Source organism: Suncus etruscus, chromosome X, assembly GCF_024139225.1.
Source record: "Suncus etruscus isolate mSunEtr1 chromosome X, mSunEtr1.pri.cur, whole genome shotgun sequence".
NCBI lineage: Eukaryota > Metazoa > Chordata > Mammalia > Eulipotyphla > Soricidae > Suncus > Suncus etruscus.
This window is the reverse complement of record NC_064868.1, coordinates 71,958,414-71,972,125: the sequence shown is the minus strand read 5'-3', so window position 1 is coordinate 71,972,125 and position 13,712 is coordinate 71,958,414. Positions and strand designations below refer to the sequence as shown.

At 41.5% G+C, this 13,712-nt stretch overlaps 1 protein-coding gene across 1 annotated transcript; it reads left to right on the top strand.

The window, feature by feature from the left end:
- Positions 1-3,874: 3,874 nt before the first annotated feature.
- On the top strand, positions 3,875-13,025 carry SLC25A53 (solute carrier family 25 member 53). The gene is made up of 2 exons (XM_049766622.1): positions 3,875-3,999; positions 11,369-13,025. The coding sequence occupies exon 2, from the start codon at positions 11,400-11,402 to the stop codon at positions 12,312-12,314; it is 915 nt and encodes a 304-aa protein (XP_049622579.1). The 5' UTR covers positions 3,875-3,999; positions 11,369-11,399; the 3' UTR covers positions 12,315-13,025.
- The last annotated feature ends 687 nt before the right edge of the window (positions 13,026-13,712 follow it).

The window sequence follows — 13,712 nt, the reverse complement described above, 5'->3', positions numbered from 1 at the left end:
GAAATACAGATAGTCAAAAGGCATGAGAAAAAATGCTCTACATTATTAATCATTAGGGAGAATCAAATTCAAACAATAAGATATCATTTCATACCACAGAGACTGGCACACATCACAAAGTACAAGAAGAATCAGTGCTGTAAGAATTGTGGGGAGAAAATGTCTCTCATTCCTTTTTTTTTTTTTTGTCTTTTTTGGGGTCATACCCAGCGGTGCTCAGGGGTTACTCCTGGCTGTCTGCTCAGAAATAGCTCCTGGCAGGCACAGGGGACCATATGGGACACCGGGATTCGAACCAACCAGCTTTGGTCCTGGATCGGCTGCTTGCAAGGCAAACACCGATGTGCTATCTCTCTGGGCCCTCTCATTCACTTCTAATGGGAATGCTGACTTGTCCAGCCTTTTTGAAAATAATATGGTTATTTCTCACAAAATACCCTAAAAATTGGCGCCCAAGTACCACTCCTAATAATATACCCTCATTGCCCAAAAGCATAACACGAAAAGTCCTCTGCACTCCTATGCTCATTGCAGCAGTTTTTACAAGCCAGAATCTATCTGGATACAACCCAATGCCCAAGAACAGTTGAGTGGTTGCGTGGCTAAAGAAACTGTGGTAATCTACACAATAGAATACTGCTCTACAGATGTTAGGAAAAATGAAATAATGAAATTTGCTTATACATGGTTGGATATAAAGAGCACTATGCTGACTACAATGAGTCAGGGAGAGGGATAGTCAAAAATCACACTCATTTGTGGGATATTTTTAAAAAAGTATTGTATGGTAATTATATCCAAGGACAATTAAACAAGGGCCTGGAGAACTGGCTCATGTTAGGAGGCTTGCCAAAATTGCTAGGGAGTGCAAATAGAGCAAAGAAGTGGGTGCCGGAGGGGTGGCACAGTGGTAGGGCATTTGCCTTGCACACGGTTGGCCTAGGAAGTACTGCGGTTCGATTCCCCCCACCCTCAGGTGTCCCATATAGTCTTCCAAGCCAGGAGCAATTTCTGAGCACATAGCCAGGAGTAATCCCTGAGCATCACTGCTTGTGGTCCAAAAAACAAAACAAAAAAAAAGGTGCACTGTAATAATGATAGTTGGATATGATCATTCTGGGCATGGATGGGTCATGAAGATAAAGTGATATGCATGATATACCTTCAGTAACAATATTGTGTCTAAAAAAAAAGAAAAAAATTAGAGAGAGAGAAGAAAAATATCTGCCACAGAGGTAGGCAGGGGAGAGGGCAAGGGAAAGGGCGGGAGACTGGGGACATGTTGGCAGGAAATGTGCACTTGTGAATGGTGTTGGATTTTGTATGAATAAACTCAATCATGACCAACTTTCTAACTATGTTTTTCAAAATGAATTCATTTATTAAAATAGATAAAATGGATTATTGGGGATGATGAGTATAGAAGAGGTTTTCCAAAAACGATCTATACTACACCCTCAAGTTTAACTTGAATACTGTGGGAAGTCACAGCATTTATTTCCATTTTTACATAGTTTCAGAAATAAATGATAACAACATAAACTCATTATCTTGACAAACAATTTAACGAGCATTTAAAGGGTAATACTGAGAACAGGTAAAAAATAATATTCTTTTCTTTTTTGTGTGTTTTTGGGCCACACCCAGAGGTGCTTAGGGGTTACTCCTGGCTATCTGCTCTGAAATAGCTCCTGGCATCAAGGGGGACTTTATCAGACACCGGGAGTTGAACCAGCCACCTTAGGTCCTGGACAGGCTGCTTGCAAGGCAAACACCGTTGTGCTATCTCTCTGGTCCCAAAAGAATAATATTCTAATCTAGATGACTGGGTCAGCTCTTACAACAGTAGACTTTGGGAGATAAGAATAAAAAGCTATCAATTCACAAGAGCCAGGGTGCTGCATGCAGAAACCTCTTGTCTTATAGTGAAGGAATACACCCCTTTGACTCAGGAGAAATGGAGATGTCTGTCAATAATCTCAAGCTCTTTGGAGGGATGTTGGAATTGGGTAATCCCTGGGTCCACAATTTGAACACTAATTTGGGTACCGGTATTTGATGTTTGTTTTCTTCAGACACATTCCAATTTGACATAACTCTATTGACTTAGATCAGCAGTTTTTCAAAGTTTCTTTCCTTTCAAAGGTCTGATTACCACTGTTTCAAAAAAAGACTCAACTTCATACTTATGCCAAGTCAATTCTTTAAGGATTAAGACTTGTCCCAGGGACCTCAGAATGGAGTAGGTCCATGGTACCCAAAAGGTGATTATCTAGGTCAGGAATGATGATCGCGGTTAATCTCAATAAAATAAAATACTTGGATTCTTTTTTAGAAAAGCCTAATCTGCAGGAGGAATCTTCAAGGCAATGTACCCTGGCTTTCCTCCTATCTCAGGAGGAACAGTAAAGGAGAGGGGGGATGGTCTATAATGTTGTGGATTGCAGAGACACAGTGTACAGTTACTTTTTCTGCTTTCCTAAACACATCACAATCCATTTTATATTTGCCTAGTTCGAAAAGATGTTGTGCAGGAGACTGACAATTACAACCTACTGAAGCTAGCGGGTCCTATGTTGGCAGGGCATTTAAAGTGAAGAATCATATCCATCTCCTCCTGCCAATTCTTTAGAGGGGAGGCAACGGTTGATTCAAATTCTAGGCCAAATAGAGTGTAAAGATGTATTGGCTTCTTGAAATAGAATGCACCTATATAAATGACACGAGTTTATAACAACAATTAGTATCTCTATTAAAATGCATGGTCTTGGGTCTGAACCACAACTTCTCAAAGTTTACCACCATTACTCAGATTCTTTTTTAAAAATTGAAGGAGCCATGATTTACAAATTTAATGAAAATTGAGTTTTAGGCATATACTGTCCTGGCATCAATTCTTAGATGATGTGGGAAACTACTGAGCTCCTTGATTTTCCTTTCAACATCTGCATTGAGTGCAGCAGGTGGTATCTGTGGGGTTTCAGTACAGCTCTTTCGCCAAAGGAAAATCAAAAGCAACCTCACCACTTATTCTGTTTTCCCTTCCCCCATCAATGCAGGACCCAGGCGGAGATTCCCCTCGTCCCCCCTTCTGAATACAAGTCAAAGCGCCCCCCATCCTGTTACACTTCCTCCGGAAATCTTCATTCATCCTTGGAGCTCCTCTGCGGGGCCGCACAACAATTCAAATTCGGATTCGCCTTTGGTGGTCTGCCCTAAAGAAAAAGAAAAAGGAATTGAGAAGCGCACGCCCGCAGATTTCTAGCCAGGAAGAGATGAAGAGATGCAAAAGTTTCTAGGGAGACTGCTAGCGATGACTATCTCCCCACCTTTTAACCACCCGCCACTACGAAAGCGCCTACGTATCTGGCAGCATCCGGTGGCGCCTCACCTTCTCTCTCCGTGCGCCGGGGCCACAAGTGTGCTCCAGTTCGCAATTTCCCACTCCCCAAGACTGGAACCAACATCCCGGTACTGGTGAGGGTTCCCCTTTCCCCCTCTGATCCCTTCAGCGCCGGACAATCGCTTCCCTCTCCTGGTGAGGCTCTGATGAACAGGGAACTCAACCGCAGTGACAGTTGTAACTGCTGGCTTCGCTTCTCCGCCACCTCGGGAGGAAAGCGATGCTGCCTCCGAGGTGGCTGAGAGCTCAAGGGCTGCAAACCAGAGCGGTTCTGCGCTACTGCCCAGTCAGGGTAGCCGAAGGGAGGAGGCAAAGAGATTGCCAAGACAGCTTAGCCAGGCCCCAGAGGAACCGCAAGGCCCTCCCAGCAGTCGCCGCTGCTCTGAGCATTGAGACAAAAGAGCTTGACGGGCAGCACGGCGGGGCCAATCAGGGAGGGCCGAGGACAGCCTCGGAGCGCAGCCTTGGGCTTCGAGGCCATTGCTAGCTAGAGGTGGGGACCGGGCCTGCAGGGGGCTGCGGCACACAGGTGCGGGAGCCGGGACGGTTTCCAGTGCAGCTTGGCCTCCCGGAGCCCACCGATCGGCATCTCATCCGTGAGTTTTCTGCTTCCCCTCCTCGCTTCCCTTCTCCTTCTCTCTTTCCGCTTGGCTTCTACATTGCGCTTGGAGAACCCGATGCCTTGGACTCACGAGGTGGGACAAAAATCAAGTGAACTACAAGAATTCTTTCTACCTTTGTGGCGGGGATTGGGACGGGGTCAGGGGGCAGGGGAAGAAGCATTTCTTGAATGCATGCTGAGTACAGACACGCTTGCTTGCCTGCCAACACATACCATTTTTTTTTCTTAGCAGCCTTGTAAAGGAGGTAGCAGTATTTGCATTGAACCGAGAGAGCGCTCCCAGACTGTTGGGTTGGGAAGTGAAGCGCACACATCCAAGTTGGCCTATCTGATTTTTTTTTTTTTTTTTTTTTTTTTTTTTGGTTTTTGGGTCACACCTGGCAGTGCTCAGGGGTTATTCCTGGCTCCAGGCTCAGAAATTGCTCCTGGCAGGCACAGGGGACCATATGGGGCGCCGGGATTCGAACCGATGACCTCCTGCATGAAAGGCAAACGCCTTACCTCCATGCTATCTCTCCGGCCCCGGCCTATCTGATTTTTAAGAGTACCGTTACAAGTACTTCTCTCTACTGGGAGATATAAGACTAATGGAGAAAAACCAAGAGGTGGATGGGAGGGCCCGCAGACTGCAGATAGTTAGCAAAGACTAAATACTCATTTTACAGATGAGGAAACTGAGACAGAAGCAGGTATCTTGCTTGGCTTTATAGAGCAAAAAAAAAAAAAGTGTCTGCATCCAGTTTTTCACCCAACCCTTTTGTATTCCTAAAGCCCAATTTTGCCCTGCTAAATTGCCTGGAGTGCTTTTTACCAAGATGCTCTCAAATAATTTCAACAGCAGTTTCAGTGTGGTGGCAGTATTGGAAAAGAGTAGCTAGGAGATGAGTGGGGAAAGGATAGGAAGTTTTTATAGTTCTCATTGTATGCAAGGGAAAACTGAAGTATTCATTATTTCTCTTATTTTAAGAGTTAGTTGATGTACTTGTAAGCTTTACACATGTATCTGTCTCCCTCCTGCACAAATAAAACATAGAAAAAGACTAGGCACCGAGAGGTAAATGCCTTGTCTGAAATTACACAATGAAGCCAAAATCTGCATCAAGCCTCTAAGTCCGGAACCCAAACTCCTACCCAAATTATGGGTACTTGATCAGTTGCCTCAGAACGTTATGGAAGACCTTGTTAGTAATGCAGATTACTGAGCTCCACTTTGGGGGGGGGTCTGGTTAGACATAGGTTTTATACTTGTAACAAGTCAGTGGTTAATTCTGAGGTGTAGAAATGTCTGTGAGCCTTTACCCAAAGTACCACATTATGCTTGAGTAATAAGGAAGTAGGCCACCTGCCAATACATATGGGACAGTGTATTTCTTTTGGTAGCTAACTCCAAAAGTCAGAAGTTCCTACTAGGATCATTGCTGAAAATGTATATTTTCTGAGCTTTGTGGACTTTCATATTAGTCTGTGGTCTAGACTATGTAAGATCCACCACCTACACAAAATCTTTCTTCTCAACCTCTTCCTCCTTCAGTTTATACTTAAGAAATAAATGTAAGAAGAGAAACCCAATTTGACTTAATCCTCAATCCTCTGCTGATATGACTCTTTCATTTCCTGACTCTAGGACAGGTTGCTAGGTTGCCCTTCTGTGAGCTCTTGAGGGGACCTCTCCTTTACTGGATTTGGCATCACTCACCCAAAAGAAGGAGTGACTCCATGGAAACGGCATGCAGGGCTATGTTGCATGAATGGGCTATGAAACCAGTGGTTGGAAAGCCTGCTCCAACCTGATTTATCATTCTTGAAGAGCAGGTCCTCCTTCCCTTCTATGGATTATTGATAGGAGATATTTAGTGGGACTTGTTCTTGACCTGGTTCTTGGAAGTAAACAAACATTCTGTCATTTCACTGCTGTTGGATTCATCTTCAGCCTGCCAAGTTACTTCACCTGATCTTTTCAGCACTCTTGCCACAGCAATACCTAAAGTTTCTTGGAGTAGTCAATCCAAATTGATGATGATAATAGAGCCCCTTCCATATTTCTATGGTGTGTACAACAGTGGGGATGAAGGTGGGCATGATAATGAAGGATTAGAGAAGTAGACAGAGGGCTCATCTCATGTTATCAGGGGTGGTACAATATAAGCTATTTCCTTCAGACATTTGCTTCTACCCTCAAGGGCAATATCGGGCACAAATCTCAGCTAAGTCATATTCTGTTTTTATTTTAGTTTTCTAATCAAATTAAGTGATCTGTATTAGACCTAGAGGTGGGGCCAAACCTACAAAAAGTAGTGACTCTATAAAGATGCCTGGGGTTGGGTCAATAGGCCCAAGCAAGGGCCTCTTCATACAATTTGGAGGGGTATTTGCTACTGTGACTGCACATGGGTGTGATATATCCCCTATTTTGGGTCTCCTATAGGAATTCCTGTTGATGGCTCTTATGAAACCATATTTCTAGTTTCAACAAAAGAAATTCTTAAGTCTGAAGATTAAGAGAAAAGGCTTTTAGTTGAAACAATTCGATATCTTTCGGCCACCTGCCTACTCTGCCAGTAACTTTCTATTTGTTCTCTTATTTAAGTTCCTCAGCAACCATGTTGAGATAGGTATTATTAAACCATTTTGAAGGTAAATAAACTGAGTTTCTGAAATTCTTAATAACTATAATCTGGCTGTACATTGTCATTCGAGGCACATGAATTCAGGATGGTCAAGTCTTAAAAACTAGTGACAACTCTTCTCCTACTATCTTCTAAATAAACAGTTTTAAACACTCCAGATTAGTCAGTGTGTCAGATTTGTCTTACCTTTACTCCTTGAATCTTATTTTTTAAATGAAGCTACTAGTAGAATTTATGAAGCAACTTATGTGCTAAGTACATAAGCAACTTAGACACTTTATCTCATATGTAGCCTTAATGATAATCATGACAGCACTGACAATAATTTGGAGGCTTAGAGAGATGAAAAGGCTTGGCAAAGATCATTAAACTAGAAAGTAATGGAGGAAATTCAAACCTAGGACTGACTCCAAACCTGTCTTTACACTGAAAAACACTACAGTGGAAAAAACAAAGAATATCTTCAGTTTAAATTGGCTCCTTTTCTTTTTCTTTTCTTTCTTTTCTTTCTTTCCTTCTTTTCTTTATTTCTTTCTCTCTCTTTCTCTCTCTCTTTCTTTCTTTCTTTCTTTCTTTCTTTCTTTCTTTCTTTCTTCTTTCTTTCTTTCTTTCTTTCTTTCTTTCTTTCTTTCTTTCTTTCTTTCTTTCTTTTTCTTTTGTTGGGTTATATTCAGGTGCGTACAGGGCTAACTCAATATTCTGTGCTCAGGTAATAACTCTTGGAAGAATTGGGGAGCCTTATAGAGTACCAGAAATAGAACTTAAGTCCACCATATACAAGGAAAATGCCTTATATGCTGCACCATATCTCTGGTCCTAAATTGGCTTCTTTGCAACAGCCATACCTCTAGCTGCTTCCCACAGCCCGTGCACCACACAAACTTTTAGGCTTCTGTGCCTGAGGTTTCTTTCTCAGCTAAAATCCATGCCCTTGTGCCAGATATGAAAGCCGTCCTATTAATTTATGCTCAAGTCTCAGATGCCTGAGAAATTAAATGTCTCAAGTAGAATAAATCCTTTTGATTTCCAGTTCTGACTTTAGTGAATCCTTCACTTTGTCTTTCCTGACGGTTTAGCTCTTTGTTGACCTGCTTTTGCCACTAGCTATCTAAGTAATTTATGTCCAAGTTCTAGTCATCTCCAGATTTGCAGTGATATGTAGATGACCTTTATGTCCTTGTGAGATAACTAAAAGATTTGGTGAAGAATGCCCTAGGTGTGGTACCAGAACCTAGGTTGGTTCAAAAGTTGCCCATTTGGCCTAGAGTAGGCAATCTGGAATATCCTTGAGTACATTTTTTAGATCTTAAGTATTACAGGAACATCAGGGTAATGGTAACTGCTCAAGAGCTCTCTGGGTGTATTTTCTAAACTCTACTCTGTAATTCATTTTATGGAGTTGGGATTCTGGGATTATCTATATGGCACAGTAGAAAGGTATTTCCTGGCTCTCGTATTACAGCATTTATTATTCCACATCATATGCTTCTGGCTGACCTAACAGTGTCCTACAAGAGCATCTTCTCTTTGGAGGAATGTGGTGAAGTTGTAGAGATGTGATCTTTCTTTGCATTGCTCAGGGGATCATGTAGTACCAAGACTGAACCGAGGGTTCCCACATGTAAAGCAAACACTCAGAATTTTTACTTACCTGACCTCAGAAAGCATTTTTTCAAACAAAGAACTTTACTGAGGGATTGTGCAATGGATATTCAACCAATTTATCTGATTTTATGTTATTATTGTAATTAACAACTTTTGAAGCATATCTGTTGTCCCTATTTTGTATCTAAAGATCTGAATGAAGCTTTTGTGATCGTAGGCACACATAACGGACATAAATTCTGTATTCTGTCACTCTGCACTCTAAGGCTTGGATGAGGCTAAAAGAGGTAAATGAAATTTCCTTTTCCTTTGCTTTTTTTTTGTCACACATGGGTGTGCTCAGGGCTTAATTCTATATTTGTGCTCAGGGGGTCACTCTTGGCAGGGCTTAGGAGACTATATGCTAGCCAGAAGCTACTAGAGTTAACTAGGTACAAGGCAAGCACCTTAATCCCTATAATATCTCTCTGGCCCTTAAAATCAGTGAATTTCTTGATGTCACAAGGAAGTTGATAGCAGAACTGGCACTTAGAAAGCTTGATGGCCAACCTGGTGTAGAAACTTAGCCTGGTTAGTCTGCCTTAAGTAGCCAGTCAGCAAATGTTTAGAACAGTTACTCAAAAAATGTAAAGTATTAGGTTATACCTTCTTCTACCTAAAACAAGGATCATCCCTGGTTTCTTTGTATCTGTGTGTTTACAACTTTGTTTCACCCAAGACAAAGACTGTTTTATAAGTAAACCTGGGTGGGACAGGTCCTTAGTGCCGCACCTGGGGTGGCTTCTGTACTCAATATAAACAGTTCTGGCAGGCAGCTTGCTGGAGATACGAGGTAGAAGACAGCCAAACTATATGTGTTTCACTCTTAGCCTGGTTTGGATTATTTTATGCCCAATCTTGATTCAGACTCGTTCACCTGGGGTTCGATTTTACAGGAAGGAAGTGGTAGTATACTCATAGAAATGGTGACAAGACTCTTTTTCCACTCATCCTTACCTTTTACAGGTAAAACATGGGGAAGAATTTTCTTTATATGACAGATTGATGATGTTGGAAGTTCTTGTGATTTTAGGGGTATGAATGGAACTATACCCCTCTGGTGGTGAAGGAGGGAATTCTATTGAATCTGGTTGAATGGAGATAACTACATAGGGTTCTGAGTTTTTGGAGCAATATCAATAGTGGGTCTCTGATGGCCATGAGGTTATAAAGTAGCTAACCTCGGGGGTGATAACAGAAGATAAAAGAAAGTTCAACTGCATCTCATTTCACTAAGAGATCAATGTAGCTCTATAGAGGGGAGTACTATTAATCAGACTGTGGGACAATGTGTGGAGTAAAAAAATAACAAGCCAGGAGGACATGATGTGGTTGCTTATTGAAAGAGAGGGGCCCAGGGGCCAGAGAGGTACCACGGAGGTAGGGCGTTTGCCTTGCATGCAGAAGGACGGTGGTTTGAATCCTGGCATCTCATATGGTCCCCTGAGCCCACCAGGAGCGATTTCTGAGCATACAGCCAGGAGTAACCCCTGAGCACTGCTGTGTGTGATCCCCCCTCCAAAAAAAGAAAAAGAAAGAAAGGGGCCTGCAGTGGACTTGTCATTCTGTCATTCTTGAGTTTTAATAATCCTTGGGGCCTCAGTCTGTGTCCCTACTAATCAGGTCAGCAATTGCTACCGTAATTAGAGTACTGCCTCCTATCAGAGATCAAATTGCCCAGGATTCTCTGAAATTCTGGGTCTGCAATTTTTCTAAGCCTCTTGTCAATCTAGTTATGAGTTTCTTGCATGATCATTGTACTGTAGCTCACTCTTCTCCTATCCCCTACCCATCATTATGCTTCCTGTCTGGATACACCATTGCTTATTGCAGCAACCTTGTTCTTAGTCCAGTGTGACTCCTGTCTTTTTCCCCTGATATGTATTCCACAGTTTGTCAGATATGTACTGAGCACTCATTTTTCCTTTATCACAGACCTCCTTCCTGTGCCCTAACTAACTTCCTTATTTATTATTTATTTATTTATTTGGGGTTTTTGTTTTGGTCACACCCGGCAGTGCTCAGGGGTTACTCCTGGCTCTATGCTCAGAAATCGCTCCTGGCAGGCTCAGGGGACCATATGGGATGCCGGGATTCGAACCAACGTCCTTCTGCATGCAAGGCAAATGCCCTAATTCCATGCTATCTCTCCAGACCCTAACTTCATCATTTAATTCCCAGTCACCCCACATGATCTCACACCTTTCTGAGGCAAGAATAATATTTGGATTCCCAACACTACCTCCTCTACTAAACTTTTTCTGAACCAGGGACAGTTTTACACCACTGGACTTATGGTAATGTTTGAGGTTCTTTGGGTTGTTACTGATGGTTATATCACATTTGTACTACTGGCATGCAATGAAGAGGGCCAGCATGCTACTAAATACCTGCAAAGCACTGTCCAGTCACCTACTACAAAAATGATCTCTCCAGCAATGTCAAGATTAAGATCAGTTGTTTCTAAATGTAGCCTATGGTTTAAGGTCTACAATTTTAAGCTTATAAATTTCCCAGGGGATGGAACTTTTGGTGATAAGTTTCTAGTAAAAATTCTTTTTGTTCCTCAATTGGGAGATGGGGCAGGGCATTGTCATGAAACAGTGAAAACAATCTGTTAGGAATCTACAGAAAGGCAAGGTATATTTCCTGCTCTCCAAATTTATTACCAAATTTTAGAGTAAATATTGGACTATAATTTTGGAATGACTTACAAGTAATGCTTCTTTATAGAGAACAACAATTTAGTATTCTAGCAGTATATCAAACACAGACTTTCATGTAGTGAAAGTTGAATATAACAGGTCTTGGATCACTCCTTCCATCATATTTTAATGTGTCTTAAACCTTTGGATTTTGGAGTATTTGTCAGCACAACAATGTTGATGTGACTGTTCAGAAAAACTAGCTGCATTGTTTTAATATGTGTTTGATGAATGCCTTCTTAAGAATGTGACTATTTCTCAGAAACCAGTCCAAGAGCTAAGTTTTTTGAGGCTCTGTTTCTAATAATTTAAATTCTCAGCAACAGACTTAATTATGAGCCTAACCACTTTTTTCTACTCTTGACAGTTTCTTCCATTTGCACCCAGTTATCTTCAGTATGGGGGAACAGAGCCACTCTTCTGGGAAGGAGCTTCAGCACAGGACACGAATAGAAGCTCCAGGAAAAAAATCTTGGCACACCCAAGCCTATGCCCTTGGGGCTGTTTCCAATTTTATGTCTACTTTCCTGACTTTTCCTATCTATAAAGTTGTATTCCGGCAACAGATCCATGCTGTAGCAGTATCAGAGGCTGTGCGAATGCTTTGGCATGAAGGCCCTAAGTACTTCTACCGGGGAATCTACCCACCACTTCTCTCCAAGACATTGCAAGGGACTCTTCTGTTTGGGACTTATGATAGTATGTTATGCTCTCTCTCCCCTGTTGGACCACACTCCCTGGGACACCGATGGGCTGCAGGGCTCATGTCTGGTGTGGTGGAGGCTGTGGCACTCAGCCCATTTGAAAGAGTGCAAAATGTGCTCCAAGATGGTCGTAAACAAGCCCGCTTCCCCAGCACCGCCAGCATTCTCAAGGAATTCAACTCTTATGGGCTTTGGGGGCAGCTGTCACTGGGTTACTACCGTGGTTTCTGGCCTGTCCTCGTCAGAAACAGCCTAGGGAGTGCTCTGTATTTCTCCTTTAAGGACCCTATCCAGGATGGCTTGGCAAAGCAAGGCCTGCCTCATTGGGTTCCTGCTTTGGTATCTGGAAGTGTCAATGGAACAATTACCTGCCTAATTCTGTATCCTCTTATTGTGTTGGTTGCCAACATGCAGTCTCATATTGGCTGGCAGAGTATGCCAAGCCTGTGGGCCACAGCTCAGGATGTGTGGGACAGTCGAGGTCGGAAGGTACTCCCAATTTACCGTGGTGGCTCCCTGGTCATTCTAAGGTCCAGTGTAACATGGGGTCTCACTACTGCTATCCATGACTTCTTGCAGAGGAGAGCTCATTCTAAGAAAGAGCTGTGAGACATTCTAGCTATAATATTCATGGTCCTGAAAACCTTCATAGGTTTGTCTAAATAGTTTACTCTTTTGATTTGGGCACCTAATTCTTTAGTCTCTTTTAATTGTCAGTGCACAGAAGAAATTCCCAACTACCCTTCTGGTTGGGCACAGACAAAGTTCATAAGCTTCCTTCACCTGAAAGAGAATGTTACTTCAATCTATTCATAGCTTCAATAGCCTCAGGAACCAGAGGCCTTTTAACATTTAATTCAGATAAAATATTTATTCCTTTAAGGAATTCCTAAGAAGAAATTCCAGAGGAATCTCTATAATAATTCAGAGAAAACTTTAAATGAGCATCTGAGTACTGGGAGTTATCAGATAACAGATATTAGCCCTAGAGTTATCAGAGTACACTATGCAGAGAACCAAGAACATTTTAAAAAAGACCCAAGTTTGACCTAAAATTGGAAATCCATAAAACATCTCAGATGGGTACATTTTATAATGAATTTCAATAGTCCTACCACCACCACTCTCAGTTTTACTGATAAACTGAAAGAAATAGTGAGGCTGGAGGCAGAAGTGAGAAGAGGTATGGCCTCTGAATGAATAGAAATAATAGATTTTGAGAAAAGAGATTTAATTAATTACAAAACAGAAAAACTTAGAATGAGTTACTTGGTACTGGGACCAGGCATATATATATATAGAGAGAGAGGGATATTTTTGATAAAAAGGAATTAACAGTGCCTAGACAACATGTGAAGTCTTCTAAGAAACTTGATAGTGAAATGACCATATCTTTTCATAAATAACTGCTACTTCATTACTGTGAATAAATACAATTATATAAATTAATGTGATATAAAGGAAACATTAGGAATCTTAGCCTATTGTTTAGAGCCACTTGAATTATGAACCCATATAACTTGAAGCATTTTATTTTACCACTCCTTCTTACATCCTTTCTGTTAATTTGACAAACATTATAGTTCTCTCCTTAAGCAAAACTTTCCCATAGCTTTGCTTTGGCCTATACTATTCTCTCAACCTTTACTGCTACTTATCTTCATGCCACTCTTCAACATCCTTCCAGTTTTTCAAAGCTCAGCTCAGATGCCAGCTTCTCTAGAGAGTATCGTTTGATTTATCACAATTGAAAATTTCATTAGTTTCTTCTGATGCCCCTCTCCATCAAGACTTAATACTTATTTTATCATCTGTGGCTCTGTGTTTTTGACTTTCCAATACCTACTACTAGAATTAAAGCTCCTTGAAAGCAGGGATTATTGTATACATTTGAAAATATCTCATTGTGCCTAGATGCTCAATAACATTAACTGGATTATAAATTAATTGTCATACTGTAATATAGTTTTATCCTCAGGATGCTGTCCCTTGTATAAGAAAATAATG

Coding starts and splice junctions, on each gene's coding strand:
- SLC25A53 (XM_049766622.1), top strand. CDS start 11,400: ATGGGGGAACAGAGCCACTCTTCTGGGAAGGAGCTTCAGCACAGGACA.